A 19,844-nucleotide genomic window follows, 5' to 3' on the forward strand; every position below is an offset into this window, starting at 1 on the left:
CCAGAGAGGATCTGAAGAGGTTGGTCAAGAAACTGGGAGAATCTATGCCAGAAATTCCTAAAGGATAGAATCTGTACAAATGTTCCAGATTAGTAGAAGTCGCATTTGCTTCAGTCTGGGAGATAGAAGTCTGATACAGGCTACTTCCCAGTCGATCAAGTATTGAGGGAAGAAGCAGTCATTCATGGAGCTAGAAAGTCAAAGGCTGCCACTGCCAGAACTTCTGGAGCTACCTATTAGGTCCAGGATGGTCAAGGATTCTCTTCTGCTGGGATCTCTGATGGTGGATGCTTTCCTGCTCGATTGGAATGTGGAGTTCATGTACACTTTTCTACTAATTACACTGATAAGGGATTGGGCTCAACTAATTCTCATAGCTCTAGCATGGCATAGGCAGATTTGGTATGCATATCTTGTTGAGTTTTCCAATAGTCTTCTGATTCATTTGGGGACAAATCCAGTCTTGTTAATTCAAGAGGAAGGAAGTCTGTTCATTCAAAACTCCCATACCTTAACCTGATGGCTTGGATGTTGAATGCTCAGTGGTCATAGCTCTTTATCCAGAGAGATTGAGGACATAATCGTATCCACCAGGCAGACATCAGCTAGGAGATACTATAGCTTTAAATGGAAAAGGTTCTTCATATGGTGTCTGAATAATGCCTTGGACCAGTTTTTATGAACATCCAAACATTTGCTTACCTACTTGCTCTCTCTTTCTGAATTGGGCTATGCCATATCCTCTGTAACAATACATCTCAGTGCCTTAATGGCTTACCATATTCAAGTTGACAGTAAACCTATCTCACCTCATCGCAGAAAGTCTGCGAGGGAGTCAGTTGGACCGTTAGATGATTGAGGGGTTAAAGGGGCACTTAGAGAAGATAAGGCCATCGCGGAAAGATTAAATGATTTCTTTGCTTCGGTGTTTACTGAAGAGGATGTTGGGGGAAGACCCGTACCAGAGAAGATTTTCATGGGTAATGATTCAGATGGACTGAACCAAATCACGGTGAACCGAGAAGATGTGGTAGGCCTGATTGACAAATTGAAAAGTAGTAAATCACCTGGACTGGATGGAATACACCTCGGGGTTCTGAAGGAACTAAAAAATGAAATTTCAGACCTATTAGTAAAAATTTGTAACCTATCATTAAAATCATTCATTGTACCTGAAGACTGGAGCTAATGTAACCCCAATATTTAAAAAGGGCTCCAGGGTCGATCTGGGAAACTACAGACCAGTTAGCCTGACTTCAGTGCCAGGAAAAATAGTGGAAAGTGTTCTAAATATCACAGAACATATAGAAAGACATGGTTTAATGGAACAAAGTCAGCATGGCTTTACCCCAAGCAAGTCTTGCCTCACAAATCTGCTTCACTTTTTTGAAGGAGTTAAACATGTAGATAAAGGTGAACGGTAGATGTAGTATTTGGATTTTCAGAAGGCGTTTGACAAAGTCGCTCATGAGAGGCGTCTAGGAAAAGTAAAAAGTCATGGTATAGGTGGCGATGTCCTTTCATGGATTACAAACTGGCTAAAAGACAGGAAACAGAGAGTAGGATTAAATGGACAATTTTCTCAGTGGAAGGGAGTGGGCAGTGGAGTGCCTCAGGGATCAGTATCGGGACAGGTGCTTTTCAATATATTTATAAATGATCTGGAAAGAAATACGACGAGTGAGGTAATCATATTTGCAGATGATACAAAATTATTCAGAGTAGTTAAATCACAAGCAGATTGTGATAAATTGCATAAAGACCTTGTGAGACTGGAAAATTGGGCATCCAAATGGCAGATGAAATTTAATGTGGATAAGTTCAAGGTGATGCATATAGAGAAAAATAACCCATGCCATAGTTACACAATGTTAGGTTCCATATTAGGAGCTACCTCCCAAGAAAGAGATCTAGGTGTCATAGTGGATAACACATTGAAATTGTCAGTTCAGTGTGCGGCGGCAGTCAAAAAAGCAAACAGAATGTTAGGAATTATTGGAAAGGGAATGGTGAATAAAACGGAAAATGTCATAATGCCTCTGTATCGCTCCATGCTGAGACCGCACCTTGAATATTGTGTACAATTCTGGTCGCCGCATCTCAAAAAAGATATAGTTGCGATGGAGAAGGTACGGAGAAGGGCGACCAAAATGATAAAGGAGATAGAACAGCTCCCCTATGAGGAAAGACTAAAGAGGTTAGGACTTTCAGCTGGAGAAGAGGCGGCTGAGGGGGGGATATAATAGAGGTGTTTAAAATTATGAGAGATGTAGAACAGGTAAATGTGAATCGGTTATTTACTCTTTCGGATAATAGAAGGACTAGGGGGCACTCCATGAAGTTAGCATGTGGCACAATTAGAACTAATCAGAGAAAGTTCTTTTTCACTCAACGCACAATTAAACTCTGGTATTTTCCAGAGGATGTGGTTAGTGTAGCTGTGTTTAGAAAAGGATTGGAGGAGAAGTCCATTACCTGCTATTAATGTTGATTTAGAAAATAGCCACTGCTATTACTAGCAGCAGTAACCTGGAATAGACTTAGTTTTTGGGTACTTGTCAGGTTCTTATGGCCTGGATTGGCCTCTGTTGGAAACAGGATGCTGGGCTTGATGGACCCTTGGTCTGACCCAGTATGGCATGTTCTTATCAAGATTCATGAAAGGCTTATGGCAAGTTAAATTTCCTTTACAAAAACCTTCAGTGCCATGGGACCTGAATGTTATATGTTTAAAATATCTATCCTGCTGATCCACAAATCTCAGCAAGTAATAGAAAATATACACAAAAAATGCAGTCAAACAGCAATAAACCACTCAACATATCTGCACACAATACAGTAAAACAAAGCCGAAAAAAATATAAAGTGGCTGTGTAACCAAGCTTAGAGAGTCCTAGACTTCAGTCAATGTCTTTCGGCAAACATCATGGCAAACAGATGTTTTAAGTTGCTTCTTAAAGTGAAGCAGGTAGTTTTAAGCTCTTCAGGCAGTTCATTTCATAGGATAGACCAGCTATACTAAACCTATATTCTCTGCTAGAAGCTAGGTGAGTATGTTTCATTGTAGGTACTTCAAGGAGGAGCTAAGACGAGGAGCGGAGAGCACGAATGGGAGCATATTGGTGGATGACAAGTTGGAGACAAAGGGAAGTTAAGTTGTGCGAGGTCTTATAGACAGTGTAAGCACATGAGCGCAGGTGTTCTCTCAATTGACAAAGCCGCCCTTTGAATCATTAGAATCAGCTACTCTAAAGGTTTTTGACATGGAAAGTAGTAGTTCATGTAGTGGTAACATTAGCTATAAAAGTCAGTGAACTTTCAAGCATTAGTTCACTATTTGCCATATATGCAATTATTTCACAATAGGGTGGTGATCCTCACCCACCTGAAGTTTCTGTCAAAACTCTTATCAGCTTTCCATATCAATGAGGCCATCATATTGCCTACCTTCTGGAGGCCACACACACATGGAGGGAAGACCCTTCATATTTTAGATTGTAAAAAAGCCTGGGCCTACTACAAGAGAAGAACTCAGCTGCATTGCCAGGATTTGCAATTCTTTTTATCTTATGATTCTAACTGACTGGGCATAACAGTCATCAAACATACATTGTCAAACTGGGTAGTAGACTGCATTCAGCAGTCCTGCATAGCCACAAGCCTATAAATTACAGACTCTGTCAAAGCTCATCAAGTTAGATCTATAGCCTCTTCCATTGCTCATCTGCGAATAGTACCTCTTGAGACATCTTCGAAGCTGCACCTTGGTCTTCAGTACACACCTTTATGTCTCATTACTGTCTGGGCAACCTCTCAAGGAGTGACAGTAAATTCAGACAAGCTGTATATAATTTTTTTAATACTTTTAATTTATGCAGTTTTAATAATATACATCAAGAAATACATCTTGTTTGAAAATTTAAAAAAGAAAAAATACCAAAAAAATGGGGGTGAAAGATATGTTTATTATGAACCAGAGCAATTGGAGAGATTCTTGGAAGCACAACGAAACCAGGGTGAAGAATAGAAATCTGTTACCTAAATATGGCTTAGTTTAAATGATTTCTGCCACAAACACTTATCCAAGATTAGGATATGTTGTTTTTGTTTTATAACTGCTCATATACAGGACTCCCAGAATTTAGTAGTATGGTAACTTCAGATTTTGAAGGATAGTAATTTGTTTGTGTTATTATGTAAAAATAACAATGATTAGGTGGATATCTAACCTTCTTTTCTGTTAATCTGATTCAATTGTATGATTGAATATCATGAAAATTATAAATAATAAAAAAAAAAATACCAAAAAAACCCCCCATCGCCCCCAAACTTCAGTTATTGAAGGCTACCATATGGAAGAAAGGAGAAAATAAGCAAGTACTATAATCAGCTCTAGAAAGACTTCATATACTAATAAAGGAGGAAATGTTAGAGGAGACCTAAACTAAAGGAGCATCATCTCCTACAAGGGTAAAAGTCTGGAAGGATTTATCACTCAAGAAAAAGGAAAGTTGCATGTGCTTGAAAAACACAGTTCACTTATTTAATTCTAATTACACATTTACATGGCAATTTCAGAAGAAATGTTGCTCCAATTTGCATCACTTTTAGCTGTAATAAAAACTGCTTCCTCTTTTGTGTAGTTTTTGCCATATCAGGAAGAATTCTGACTTTCATTTTCTCAAACAGTTCTTCTTTATGTTTGAAATGCAACTTTAATATCTAGTCATGTTCACGTTCCAATTCAAAATTCACAATCAGTGTAACGGAATTCACATAAATTCCCCCAGAACTCTCTAAAAAGCTGTAAAATCTAAACTGCCAGATGCTATGGAATAAAATTCTTCCATGACCTCCTGTTTGGACTCATTCAGTTAGTTATATAAAAACAAACAAACAAAAAAAAACCCCTCTAATGATGGCTTAAAAGTCTGGAAGGATTTTAAGTATCTCAAATATCTCTTAAAACATCTCTGCTGAAATTTGTTCAAATTTGGGAAAGTTAATCAACCGAAGATTCCTCCATTTCATTATGTTATCAAAATTCTTCAACTTAACTGTGCATTATCACATTATCTTTCATAAGAGCATTATTTTCACATTGAACTTTCTCAATAATAGATTCCACAGTGGCCAATCTCTGGTTACAGTCCTTCAGCACAGTCTCATCTTCAACAATTTTCTTAGCCAAAGAGCCATATTAATTAGAAAATTGAGCAAATAGCCCCGAGAGGAGCTTCCCATGTAAGGCATTCCAAACATTGTCCAAAATAAATACCTCTAGATTGGGAAGATAAAGTCCGCTGTACCGAATCAGATAGGCTTTTTCCAATATGCATTTGATGATCCCTGTGCGATCCAATATTGTTTCCTTTCCCACCCGTTCTGGTAGAAACTGCCTCTACATCACAAACTGCAAGGGCTCACGCACTGTGAAGCTTTTCCTGAGTCAGTGATGTCATCAATCAACGATTTAGCTTCAAGCCTCGGTCGGAAAGCTGGATCCTTGGATATTCTCCCAAGTTCCTGGCTAGTGTTTCGTATTCGTGGAGGGTCTGCAGCCATTCTACAGCTGCCCCAGCCCCCAACGACTCAATAACGGAGGCAACCAAAGTCAGGTCAACTTAAATTTATAACTAGTTTTTTGTGTATTACATTGTTTTAGGTTATGTTTTAATTATGAATGTAATATTGTAAGTTACCGCGGTCATTGGCGTGTATGACTAATATAATTTTTAAATACATTAATCTTATCCTGGCCACAAAATGATCCATAATCCCTGCAGATATGGAGCTAGATTCCTCAAAAGGGAAAGAATGCACTTTGACCTTCCTCTTTACCATAATAGCAGCTTTTAACAAGTAAAATATGAAAAAAAAAAATTACGATCCAGGGACCAGGATGTCACTTGTGCTTGGCAGCCATCTTGTACTGCTGTTCACCGCTGGAAATTTTTTAATCTGCCAGATCCAGGCAAGCAGTTTTGCATAGCCTGTTCACCCAGTTCAGGTTGCTTCACTCAGTAAATTCTCCGCTACAGCCCTCAGCTTAGGACTCCCCTCACATGACTTTGCTAATCCACCCTGCTTATTGACTGAAAAAGTAAGTTTGCTTACAGTTTTTCCATAGGTAGCAGGATGAATTAGCATACTAAATACCCACCCATCCACCTCCTTAGAGAGTCGACCACCTAGCTCAATTCAACTCTTCATGCGAATAAGGAGGCTTACGAGGCAACATCCGCATGGGAATTTCTGTACATGCTCTACTAGCTAGGAGAGACGAGTTTATTTGGTGTCGCCGGATGATGTCATCCACATGTCATGGCTAATTCATCCTTCTATCTACGGAAAACACAGTTGATGGTAAGAAAACGTGCTTTTTAAAATAACTTTCTAGTTGGGCTTTTTTAAATTTTATCCTTCTTGGGTCCTGATTCACTAAGCTTTTTTTATTTTTGGTGGTGGTCATGTCATTCCACAGAGTCATTAAGTTCCAGGCCTTTTAAACTTTTCTCCCTTAAATTCCTTTCTATAAGAAGAGTGGTGTTCCACACATATCCAAAGTTTCTGCCTAAGTTAGTGTTGTATTTCCACCTTAAACATTATATCATCCCTTATAAAGTGGTGGCTGTATGGTGGATGTTACAGCAGGATGTTAGTCCTCACGAAACCCGCCCATCACCCCGCAGTGTTGGTTCGTAACGTTTTCTTATTTTATTTTCGGCACTACCTGTAGCTTTTTAACAAGACTGAAGGGGGACCCCTGCTGGCTTCAGGGTTAGTGCCATGCTGGGCATGCCCAGTAGGGGCCAGTCAAAGTTCTGGAAACTTTGACAGAAGTGTTCCGTGATTGGGCTCCATCCTGTGATGTCACCCATATGTGAGGACTAACATCCTGCTGTCCTATGAGAACACCTGTTACAGGTAAGCAACATTTGCTTTCCTACTAACTTTTATAGTGAAGACCAAGCTCAAAACCTCTTGCACCTTTATATAGGACAGGATGTCTAAACTCAGTTGTGCAGATCTACACTTGATTCTAATTAGCCAATTAATTGTCTAAGGAAACTAGGGGTTCATGTACTATTTCACTCATATTGATTCTGAATCAGTCTTTCCTACTTTGTACACTATTGTGTCAAGAAAATTATATAGGAAAAGTGGTTTCAATTAAATAAGTGTTTTCTAAGAATTTGCAGTTTTCATGATTATACTTTGGGGTCTCAGCACCATAAGTTATATAAGGAGCAGAAGAACAGTAGGGTCCATTATGTAGAAAACTCCCTGAATGTGTGAAAGCTTTCAGAAAAAGCTCTGGAAGCTTCAACAACTTGTATGATGCAGATAACTTGAAAGTATGGCTCTTATATGGCTGCTGTTATATAATAACAATTACAGGTAATTAATTAGCTTAAAACCAATTGAATACATAGATATACAAATTACAGTATGTCTGTATATTGAGCAGTGCTTTCAAGATGTGAATGACTGAGTTGCATGGAATAAATAGTTTCCAAAACTTTTTTTTTAACATTGTTAGTCATTCAGAAGATCTCTGGTACTCATTCAATCTAGCACCCAAACTAAAGGATCATAGCTACTAACTCAGTAATTTTGGATATGGACTTGGAATTCTGTTCCGACTGTGTTACTGCCATGTGGCAGGATCAAATTTCTGTAACCTTTTAAAGTCCCTCAAATGTTTGTTTTTTTTTCAGTCTGACTTAAAATGTGTTCAAGATGCCAAAGGAGGTTCTTTCTACAGAGACCACTGTCCAGTGCTAGGTAAGTAGGGCAGGATAAATTTTGCTTGTAGTAATAATGGACATTCCTTTTATGGCTGATAAAACACCTATTTCAGTGATTTTTAGATTTGATTACTTTCCTTTCCAAACTTAAGCTCAAGGCAAGTTATATTTCAGTAGGTAGCTCCCTGCCCCAGAGGCTTACAATCTATGGGCCTGATTTACTAAAGTATATGTGGTCTATAAATAGGTCCACTTACATACAGTATTTTGGTTTATCCTGAAAACCAAACCTGTTAAGATGAAGGACCTTAAATGGTTCTTTATTTAAATTTTTTTCAAAGGGAAAAGGCAAATGAAGACAAGTTCCATGTAGATATTTGCTCATCATTGCCAGTAATGAGTCCTGATGTCAGTTGCTATTTTGGAACTTCTGCATCAGTGGGACTTATCTTTTATTAACATTAAAGATAAGTCCCCCTGATGCAGGAGGACTCGTTTCATGTTGGTGTATCAGGCTTATCTTGGGATTTATTTGCTAATGTTATGTTGAGTACGGAACAATCTAAGAATTGATGTTCCCTGTACGTACCAGGATCAGTCCAGGACACCTGGGTTGTGACCCCGCACCAGTAGATGGAGACAGATTAAAACTTGTGGGCGGAGCCATATATGCTCCTGTGCCAGTCACAGCCCCTCAGTCTTACTCTGTCTCCAGTAGGTGGTGCAGGTATAGTCACAGCCTCTGGGTGCCCTGAGGACTGATACTTAGTTTTTAGTCAGGGTTATTTTACTTATTTTGGTTATTTTAAGCTCAGTTTGTATTTTTTGATTCTACTTCTGCTTAGAGTAGTTTAAGAAGCTGTCCGTCCTGCCTCCCAGGGAGGTGGGAAAGTTCTGAGAGGACCATCCCCCCCTGGTTGAGGCCGCTGCTGAGGGTCGAGGACCCGAACTACTAAAGCAGCAGCGTCGGGGGTGACACCGGGGAGCCCGGTTCACTCACCCCCAACAGGAGCAGGAACCCCAGGACCTTGGACAGCGGCAGGTTTGATTTAAAAAAAAAAATAAATTTTTAAATTCTTTTGTTTGTGCCGGCTCTCCGTTTCTTCTTCGCCGGGGGGGGGGGAGAAAAGGTCCTCAGTTCGGCAAGGGGAGGGGAGTTTTTCGGCATTCAATCTTTAATTTTATTTTTTATTTTCTCTTCACGTTTTTCCCGCCGCGGCCGCGAGAATGCCTAGAGGCACAACTTGCCGCGCTTGCGGCTCTGCGCGCGCGCGGCTCTCTCGTGAGGGAATTTGTTCTGCATGCGTCCCGGGCGGGGAGGGACCCTCTAAGTCAGGTGGGGGGGTCTGTTCCCTCTCGGTGCGGTCGCCGTCGTGCACTCCCGCCGCTTCTATCGCGCCAGCTGACTCCTTCCCGCTTAGTGCAGGAGCGGCGGCCATCTTGGCATCAGTTCACGAAGTTGTGCAGGAACCTGCAGGGGTTTCTGCCGCGCCTCCCGAGTTATCTCCTCAACAACGGCCTTCGGGGGGAGCTTCCGCTGGGGGGGGCTGAGTCCCCGGATGAGGCTGGCGAGGAATCGGACTCCTCAGATTCGGGGTCGTCTTTTTCGGCGGATTTTGCCCTTCTGCTGCGAAAAGTTTTAAAATATAAGGGCCGCAGGCGCAAGGAACTTCATGGACACTCTAAAAAGGATACTCCAAGGAAGAAAAAATCTCGGGATGACCCTGCGACAGGAACTCGGACACCAAGAGGTATCCCGCAGGATACAGAATCAGAGTCCACCTCACAAGATGAGGTAGATCCGCCTGACGAGCCCCTGATGGGGGCCGATGGCGCGTCAGGGGACAATTCTGCCCAAACAGGGCTGAGCAAACCTTCGCAAGCCAGTGATGGGGACGACCCAAAGGTGGTACGCCTTTTCCGAAGGGACGAGCTGTCCCCGCTTATCCCGGCAATCCTCAGCGAGTTAGGGGTTGAAGCCCCACCGACAGTCTCGCGCCCCGGAGCAACTATGGACCCGGTCCTGCTAGGACTCACTGGTCCAGCGGTAGCCTTCCCATTCCATTTCTCGGCGTCTGACATTTTGTTTCGGGAGTGGGATACTCCTGAACTAGGTCTGAAGGTATCTAAGGCAATGGATAAGCTCTACCCTTTGCCAGAAGATGCACTGGAACTTCTTCGGCTTCCAAAGGTGGATTCAGCGGTGTCGGCGGTAACTAAACGTTCCACGATTCCAGTCACTGGGGCCACAGCCCTCAGAGACATACAGGACAGGAAGCTTGAGGTGCAGCTCAAAAAGATCTTCGAGGTCTCAGCGTTGGGAGTCCGGGCTGCCATTTGTAGCAACTATGCCATGCGGGCTAGTTTGCGCTGGGCCCAAGTTCTACAGGCGAATGCAGGTCTTTCTCCTGAAGAGGCCACGCAGGCGGATCGCCTAGAGGCTGCCATTGCATATAGTGCGGATGCTCTCTATGATCTACTACGTACTTCAGCAAGATCCATGGTCTCTGCAGTCTCGGCGCGTCGCTTACTTTGGCTTTGCAATTGGTCGGCGGATGGATCCTCCAAGGCTCACCTTGGAGCCCTGCCCTTCAAGGGGAAGTTGTTATTCGGCAAAGAGTTGGATGATCTCATGCTTTCTCTTGGAGAGAACAGAGCTTTTAAACTTCCAGAAGACAGGTCCAGAGCCCGATCCTCCTATCCGTCCAGGTCCCGGTTTCGAGGTAACAAGAGATCTCGTCCTCAGAGGTCCTCGGCTCTTTCTTATCGCTCGACTTCTTCCCGGGCCTCTTCGTGGCCACAGTCCTTTCGTGGGAAACGTTACGGCAGACAGGGAGGCACCCCGTCCGGCACGGGTCCCAAAGCCTCTCAATGAGATACGGCGGGTCCATTCCTTAAGGCAACCAAGAACCTCCGTTCCAAACGTAGGGGCAAGGTTGACTTTATTTTTCGAGGAATGGACCAAAATAACATCCGATCAGTGGGTCCTCAATGTAATAAGGCACGGTTACGCGTTAGATTTTGTACGGACTCCAACGGACAAGTTCCTGATGTCGCCCTGCAAGTGCCCAAAAAAGACCATGGCAGTGCTAAGCACTCTCAGGCGTCTGGAGGACTTAGGAGCAATCGTCCCCGTACCTCCCGATCAGCAAGGCGCAGGTCGTTATTCCATCTACTTCATCGTGCCAAAGAAGGACGGCACGTTCCGGCCAATTTTGGATCTCAAAGGGGTAAACAAATGTCTGCGCATTCCACACTTCAAGATGGAAACAATTCGGTCAGTGATTGCCTCAGTTCGTCCAGGCGAATTCATGGCCTCTTTAGATCTCACGGAGGCGTACCTCCACGTCGGAATTCAGCCGTCTTTCCAGAGGTTCCTCAGATTTTGCATCTTGGGCAGACACTACCAATTTCGGGCTCTTCCCTTCGGCCTCGCCACAGCTCCGCGAACATTTACAAAGGTAATGGTAGTAGTGGCGGCTCATCTTCGACGAGAGGGGTTCCTGGTACACCCCTACTTGGACGATTGGCTGATTCGGGCCAAGTCCGAGACCCGTTGCCGTCAGGCGGTGGCCAGAGTCCTCCACTTGTTGCAGACCTTAGGTTGGGTTGTCAATCTCAACAAGAGTCAGCTTGTTCCTACCCAGTCCTTGGAATACCTGGGAGCTCTTTTCGACACGAAGCAGGGCAAGGTTTTTCTGTCCACGGATCGTGCACGCAAGCTTCAGTGTCAAGTGCGTCGATTATTAAGTCTTCAGCTGCCGCTGGTTCGCGATTATCTGACGGTTCTGGGATCTATGGCGTCCACACTGGCGTTGGTTCCTTGGGCTTTTGCTCATCTGCGACCATTACAATTTGCGTTGCTCTCCCGATGGAAGCCGGTATCAGAAGAGTTCCACCTACCACTTCCACTCTTGACTCAGGCGCGGGAGAGTCTTCACTGGTGGCTCGATCCGGGCCATCTCTCTTGCGGAGTGTCTCTGTTGGTCCCCGACTGGACAGTGGTGACGACGGATGCCAGTCTCTCCGGTTGGGGAGCGGTCTGCCTAGACAAGTCGGTACAGGGCCGATGGTCCTCCGTCCAGTCGCAGTGGTCCATCAACCGTCTGGAAACCAGAGCGGTGCGCCTGGCTCTGCAAGCCTTCCTCCCGTTGGTCCAAGGGAAGGCGGTCCGTGTGTTGTCGGACAATGCAACAACAGTATCATACATCAATCGCCAAGGAGGGACAAAAAGTCCACTTGTGGCGGAAGAGGCAAAGCTTCTGATGAGTTGGGCAGAGTGCCATCTCAACTCCATAGCAGCATCTCACATAGCCGGGGTCGACAATGTTCAGGCGGACTTCCTCAGTCGACACCACCTCGACCCCGGAGAATGGGAGCTGACGGAAGATGCCTTTCATCTCATTTGCGATCGGTGGGGGCTGCCCCACATGGACCTGATGGCCACGTGGCACAACGCGAAGGCTCCTCGGTTTTACAGTCGACGTCGGGAGCGAGGTGCCGAGGGCGTCGATGCACTGGTTCTTCCTTGGCCAACCAACGTGTTGTTGTACGTATTCCCTCCGTGGCCAATGATAGGCAAAATCTTAAGGCGCATAGAGTTGCACCCGTCCAACGTGATCATGGTAGCGCCGGAGTGGCCACGGCGCCCTTGGTTTGCGGATCTCGTTCAGCTGTCGGTGGATGCTCCCCTTCGGCTACAGGGGTTTCCGGGGCTTCTTCGTCAGGGCCCCGTTTGTTTGGAGGATGCGGATCACTTCTGTCTCGCGGCATGGCTTTTGAGAGGCAACGTCTAAAGAAAAAAGGCTATTCAGATGCGGTGGTAGCCACGTTACTGCGGTCCAGAAAGCAGTCTACGTCCTTGGCTTATGTACGTGTCTGGGTAGTTTTTGAGGAGTGGTGTATCAGCCGAGGGCTAGATCCCTTTTCCGCTTCCGTCTCTGATATTCTGGCTTTTCTTCAGGCCGGTCTAGCCAAAGGGCTTTCTTGTAGTACCCTTCGTGTACAAGTGGCGGCGATTGGTTGTCTGCGGGGTAAGGTTCGCGGTTCCTTTCTGGCCCTGCATCCCGATGTCTCTCGTTTTCTTCGGGGGGCTAAACATCTTCGTCCACCACTACATCATCCATGTTCCTCCTGGAATCTTAATTGGGTCCTTTCTTCTTTGTCTACGGCTCCGTTTGAACCCTTAAAACGGTCTACTATTAAGGATCTTACTTTAAAGACCGTTTTCCTGGTTGCGATTACCTCGGCTCGGAGAGTCTCGGAATTACAGGCTTTGTCTTGTCGGGAGCCATTCCTGCGGATTTCAGATACGGGAGTTTCCCTGCGGACGGTTCCGTCTTTTTTTGCCAAAAGTGGTGTCACAGTTTCATTTGAACCAGTCTATTGAGCTTCCTGCTTTCGCAGGTGCTGAATCTTCGGACCCGCAATGGAAAGAATTGCGGAAGTTGGATGTGCGGAGGGTTCTCCTCCGTTATCTAGAAGTCACTAACCTTTTCCGGGTGTCGGATCATCTCTTTGTTCTATTCTCGGGCCCAAAGAAAGGAGGTCCGGCTTCCAGGACGACAATCGCACGGTGGCTTAAAGAGGCCATCGGCTCAGCGTACGTATTACGAGGAAAGCCTATCCCGAACGGTCTCAGGGCTCATTCGACAAGAGCTCTTGCTGCGTCTTGGGCGGAATCTTCTCAGGTTTCGCCTCAAGAGATTTGTAGGGCAGCTACCTGGAAGTCCTTACATACCTTCATTAGACACTATCGGTTGGATGTTCAGGCTGCGGATTCCGGGGGTTTTGGAGAGAGGGTACTCCGAGCGGGACTCTCTGCTTCCCACCCTCGGTAATTTAGCTCTGGTACATCCCAGGTGTCCTGGACTGATCCTGGTACGTACAGGGAAAGGAAAATTAGTTTCTTACCTGATAATTTTCGTTCCTGTAGTACCAAGGATCAGTCCAGGATCCCGCCCGTGCTGTTGTGAAGAATCGGAGAGTCCGCTCATCTCTTTTGTTAACTATTCCGGTTATTGCTTTGCTCCCTCGTTTTGGGGTTCTGTTCCGGTTGGGGGTCCTTGAATGGCTCCCTGTTAAGATTAGTTATTTAGTTTAGTTGTTCTGTTTTTTGTCTACTTTGACATTACGTATGACTGAGGGGCTGTGACTGGCACAGGAGCATATATGGCTCCGCCCACAAGTTTTAATCTGTCTCCATCTACTGGTGCGGGGTCACAACCCAGGTGTCCTGGACTGATCCTTGGTACTACAGGAACGAAAATTATCAGGTAAGAAACTAATTTTCCTTTTTGTCTCTAGAAGGTTTATTTGCAATGAAAAAATTGATTAAAATTTTTTTTTCTGTTCGTCGGCACCCTAGATGGGGCTGTAGGTGAATGATTGAGCAGGCAACCTCTTATTAATAGAGATCTTACATGTATACCCAGCTTGCTGACACCCACCAGCTCTATTATTGTGGAACCCATCTTTTGCACTATTGATGTCCATTCTAATTGGGTATGAAATGTCGTCTTCCATTAGTAATTATACTGTTCCTATTTTTTATGGGTATTTGATATTTGTAATTGTATGTTTATTGACATAAATACCAGTACACATTTCCATAGAACAGTAACAATGCAGGCTAATACAAATACAATCTAGCCCATAGTAGAAAACCCAGCAACCAACATTGCAATAAACAGACGGTCAAGAATATTCATGTCTGTTATAACCCCCGTGGGAAAACCACCCTCGAGGTACCTCCCCACCCCCAGATCCCCTCTAACAACAACCCCTCCCCCCCGGCACCCCTGTCCCCCCCCCCATTCCCATTCCCGCTAACATGTCCCTGCTGAGCTCGGTAAGGTGGTATCAGACCAGTGTGTGTACAGATGCCAAACTTTGCCCAATTTGGCCATATTGTCTCTACGAATTGCCGTCAGATACTCCATATAATAGATCCATTTCAATCTCCGCATGATATCAGACAGAGTAGGGGAACTAGGTTCCTTCCACCGCCTGGCAATTTCACCCCTCACCGCATGCGCCACTGCCCTGAGTAGTAAACTATGCATATGAGTGTCTTGCGAATCTGGAATGTGGAGCAAAACTTCCTTCGGGTGAAAGACTACAGGCACACCCACTAGAACCCCAAACCACTGTTCCACTTGTTCCCAGAGGACACGAATTACGGGACACGTCCACCACATGTGGTAAAAATCTCCCTCCAGCCCACAATTCCGCCAGCACAACGAATCCTGTCTAAGCCCCATCTTATACAGCTTATAGGGGGTAAGATGCCACCGGAATAGCATCTTGTAACCATTTTCCACCATAGAGGCTGACGTGGACGACCGTCCCACAGCGGAAAAACATGTTTCCCATTCAGCCTCAGATAAGGGGCCCCCCAAGTCTTTTTCCCAAGCTTTCACATGAGTGGGCTTGCCCTTCAGCGCTCCATTCAGAACAGTATAAAGCTTGGAGATTACCCCCCGTATCGTATGTGCAGTAGCACAATAGCCTTCCAGTAGCGTCTTCCCTTTAAGCAAGTCTGTGCGCACTGGCTTAGAATGCAAAAAATGACAAATTTGTAAATAGGCATAATACTGGTTGGCCCCCAGATGGTAAGTGGACCGAAGCTCCTCCCAAGAGCGTACCCCCTGATCATACCACAGTTGCCCCAGTGTCAGCAAACCACTACGCTTCCATACTTGAAAGGTTCTCTCCGCCCATCCAGCAAGAAAAATCCTGCAGGCTCGAATTGTAGTTGAGTGCAAGAATTTCCGATCCCCAATAAACTGCGGTCGCCACTTTCGCCATATCAGTAACGTAACCATAGTACATGGAGATTGGATACCCATATCATGTGGGATAGACTCCAGGCCCCAAAAACACTCATCCGAATAAGCACCCTGGATCAAGAAACTTTCTAGGCGGACCCATTGTTTAACATCCTGATGGTTATGAAAATCCACCATGGCTCGTAATTGTGAAGCAATATAATAATGTAGAAAATTTGGGACCCCCACTCCCCCATCGCGCTTGTGTTGATACAGCACCGCATGAGCTACTCTCGGAGGTCGTCTCTTCCAAATAAAAGAGAAAACTTTAACCTGCAGTTTTTTTAACACCAAAGCAGACACCAAACATGGCAATGTTTGGAAAAGATAAGCAATCCGAGGCAAGAAGGTCATCTTAAGAGCCGCAACCCTTCCCATCCAAGAAAGTGTCAACCTATCCCAGGTTAGCAAGTCTAAGTCTAACTTCTTAAGTAAGGGCTCATAATTCAACTGGAATAACTCTTTGTACTCCGGACCCAGAAAACCCCCCAAATATTTCACTGATTTGGAGGCCCAAACAAAAGGAAATTGAGCTTTGAGTTGATCAACCAGAGGTGGGGCCAAAACAATAGGCAATATCTCTGATTTGTCTTTGTTGACCTTAAACCCTGAAACCGAACCATAATCCTCCAAGATAGGCAGCAGGCTCGCCAAAGAACAAGCCGGATCAGCCAGGGTAAACAACACATCATCCGCATAAAGCGCAAGTTTATAGGAAGCATCCCCAATTTGAATCCCCTGAACCCCTTCCGCTTCCCGAATCTTGGTGGCCAAGGGCTCCAAACTTAAGGCAAATAATAATGGTGAAAGCGGGCATCCCTGCCGGGTCCCCCGCTGCACCTCAAAATTCTCAGAGTATCCCCCATTAATTTTAATGCAGGCAGCCGGGGATCTATATAATTCTTGAACCCACGTGAGGAAACCCCCTCCCAGCCCCACCTTTCGGAGCACCTGAAACAAAAATGGCCAGTGGACCCGATCAAAGGCCTTCTCCGCATCAACCCCAAACAACACCGAAGGGATGGATTGCCGTTTAGCGTAGTGTATAATATTGACCACTTTGCGAATATTATCGCCCGCCATCCTCCCGGGCATAAAGCCGGCTTGATCATCGTGCACCAATAAGGGGATAACAAACTTCAAACGGGTGGCCAAAATTTTAGCTAATAATTTTAAATCAATGTTGATAAGGGAGATGGGTCTATAGGAGCTACATAACATTGGGTCCTTTCCGGGCTTAGGGAGAATCGTTATACCTGCAACATTAGCCGCAGGGAGCATATGAGCTCCCGTACCCAATGCGTTGAACATGGCCACCAAAGGATTCACTAACACATCCTTAAATTTTTTATAAAAAAGAGGTGAATACCCATCCAATCCCGGGGCCTTTCCTGGTTTCAACTCAGCTATGGCTGCCAATACTTCCGCTGAAGTAATAGCCTGACCCATTCCCTCCGTCAGAGGGGCTTCCAGGCACGGTAATGTAACCCCATCTAAATAGTCCCGAATGGTGTCTTCCGAGGCAGCCTGTTCTCTAGAATATAAATGAGTAAAAAAAGTATTAAATTGCGTTCTGATTGCCGTTCCTTCCGTCGTCACTGCCCCTCCCGAAGTCTGAATCTTGGTGATCTGGGTTTGTGCTGCCCTAGCCTTCAAAGTATGGGCTAACAATTTCCCCGCTCTATTACCAGGCTCATAATAAGTTTGGCGAACCAAATCTAGCTGATGGGCCCTCTCATCAGCGTCCAGCTGCTGCAACTGATACCGAAGTTCCCCTAATTCACGTAACAGAGCCTTAGAAGGTGCGGCTTTATGAGCCGCTTCCACGCGTCCTAATTTAGTTCTCAATAGATTGCTTTTCCTAAGCTTTTCCTTTTTCCGGTAAGATGCAATAGCTATCAACTTGCCCCTTACAACGGCTTTCAGACAATCCCAAATCACCACTGGTGTAGACTCCCCGTTGTCATTCAAGTGTAAATACTCCTGAATGGCGAGTCTTATGTCTTGCTTTATCTGCTTATCCTTAATAAGAGAGTCGTTCAAACGCCAAAACCGGCGACCAGTATCAGAGCCTGCAGTACTAAAGGACCACCAGACCGGGGCATGGTCCGACCAGGTAATCGAACCAATACCGGTATCTATCGTGACCCCCACACATGCAGAGTCAACCAGCAGAAAGTCAATTCTAGTGTAGATCTCATGTGCTGTCGAAAAATACGAGTAATCCCTCGCCGCGGGGTTACGTTCCCTCCAGATGTCCACTAAATGCCATTTAGCAATAAAGGCATGTAGAGCTCTACTATCCACTTGAGCATAATGTCCAACTCCTGTGGAACAGTCCATTAGTGGATCACAAACTAAATTAAAATCCCCCCCAAAAATCAACCGCCCACAAGAGGATTTTAGCAGCTGGTCATCTATTCGCTGTATAGGAGCCCTCTGCAGCTTGTTAGGATTATAAACATTAACCAAGGTGTACAAAATCTGCTGAAAATATATGGACACTGAGAAACCGACCCTCTGGATCCCTAAATACCGAATCCACCTGCCCCACCAGGTCCCTGGAGATCAAAATCCCCACCCCATTGTACTTAAATTGGGGAGTACTTGCTGCCAGAAACACCAAGGGATAACCCACGTGATGCAATAACTTTTCATGACGTTTACGCAAGTGCGTTTCCTGAAGAAATAAAATATCAGCTTTCATCCGCAACGCATCTTTAAATAAACTATTGCGCTTGGCGGGATGATTGAGTCCCTTCACGTTCAGAGACACTTATTTTAAGAGATGCCATATTCATAACCATCCACACCTCCCCCTGGCTTACCTAAATTACGCCCCCCAACCAATCTGACCAGAGCAAGTTCCACAGATGGCCAATAATGGCTGTCCCACCTTACCGCAGAGAAGTCCAAAAAGAAATAAACCCCCACGAAAATACACCCCCCGACCCCCTCACCCCTCCCCCCCTCCCCCCCACCCAAAAGACATGTTCCCCGCCAATGACCATAGGCCGGGGAATACAGAGGTGAAGTGCGCCCCCCCCCCCTCATCCTTTCAGACAGAATAGTAAAAACAGCGTATAACTAAACACAGAAATTGAAACATACATCCAGCCCTTATCAAAAGACCACCCTATAGGGCATAAAACTTAGGAACCTATAACCGATTCCTGCAACAGTTCCCCATATAGATAACAGGGAATAAAACCCTGCAGCACAGGGTCGCCCCCGGAACAAGCAGTGCAAAGAATGCAAAGAAAAAGCCCCCACCCAACCGGGCGAATATGCAGGGAGGGCCACTCAAGGAACCTTGGCCTCAGAACTAATACTCAGAGTCATATTGGATTCAGATGAATTTCTACGTAGACGTGATCCAGATGTCCCCTTTCGTTGCCACCGGGGCCGATCCGCAGCCAGCGGCTTAGAGAAACCATGTCCCGAATCCGGAAGCTGCATACCTTCCTCCGCCAAAATAGAAGCCGCATCCGCCACCATCTTTATAAATCTCGTACGGCCATCTTTAGTAAAAGCAAGTCCTGCAGGGTACACCCATCGGTATCTCAGATTTGCCTCCCGGAGAATCAAGGTTACCGGCTGAAAGTCCCGTCGTCTCTGAAGCGTAGCGGCTGCCAAGTCGTTATAAACCGTAACACTGTGCCCTTCCCAGGTTATTGTGCCCAACTTACGGGCCTGTTGCATAATAGCTTCCTTCAGGCGAAAACTATGTAAACAGGCTATAATGTCTCTGGAGATATTCGGTCGGGGCGCCCTCAGTGCACGGTGCGCTCTATCCAGCATGATGTCGCCAGCCTTGGTCCCAGCCGATGCAGGGCTGTTATGGAGAATAAGCTCACATATTTTCTGTACCACCCCTGTGGCATCAGCATATTCCGCCGTGTCGGGGACTCCCCTCACCCGGATGTTTGCTCGGCGAGAACGATTCTCTAAGTCCTCCATTTTGAGTTGCAGCTCCTCGTTTGCTTGGTGAAGCAGCGCCACTTCTTTCTTAAGGGTCGAGGTTTCTACTACCTGCCCCTCAACAAGCCCTTCTACATCTTCCACTCGCCTGCCAATATCTCCGATTTCAGTGCGAAATTCGGCCAACGCCGCCTGCATTTCGGAACGCATCGATTTAATGTCACTTTGAATTTCCCGGAACCAAAGCTGAAAATCACTTTTAGTCGGATCAGCCGATGCGGAACGTGAGTGCGGGTCCGAACCGTCAAGCGCCGCTTCAATCGCCGGCACCCCAGCGCGCGGC

The 19,844-nt window shown here is 45.6% G+C and overlaps 1 protein-coding gene across 2 annotated transcripts in view; it reads left to right on the top strand.

The window, feature by feature from the left end:
- Positions 1-19,844, top strand: part of MIB1 (mindbomb E3 ubiquitin protein ligase 1) — a 331,151-nt gene that overhangs the window by 60,233 nt on the left and 251,074 nt on the right. For both annotated transcript variants that reach the window (XM_029591112.1, XM_029591111.1), the window contains exon 5: positions 7,722-7,788. In XM_029591112.1, coding sequence (XP_029446972.1) covers positions 7,722-7,788 — 67 coding nt within the window. The remainder of the gene's footprint in view (positions 1-7,721; positions 7,789-19,844) is intronic.

Source organism: Rhinatrema bivittatum, chromosome 2 (genome assembly GCF_901001135.1).
Source record: "Rhinatrema bivittatum chromosome 2, aRhiBiv1.1, whole genome shotgun sequence".
Classification (NCBI taxonomy): domain Eukaryota; kingdom Metazoa; phylum Chordata; class Amphibia; order Gymnophiona; family Rhinatrematidae; genus Rhinatrema; species Rhinatrema bivittatum.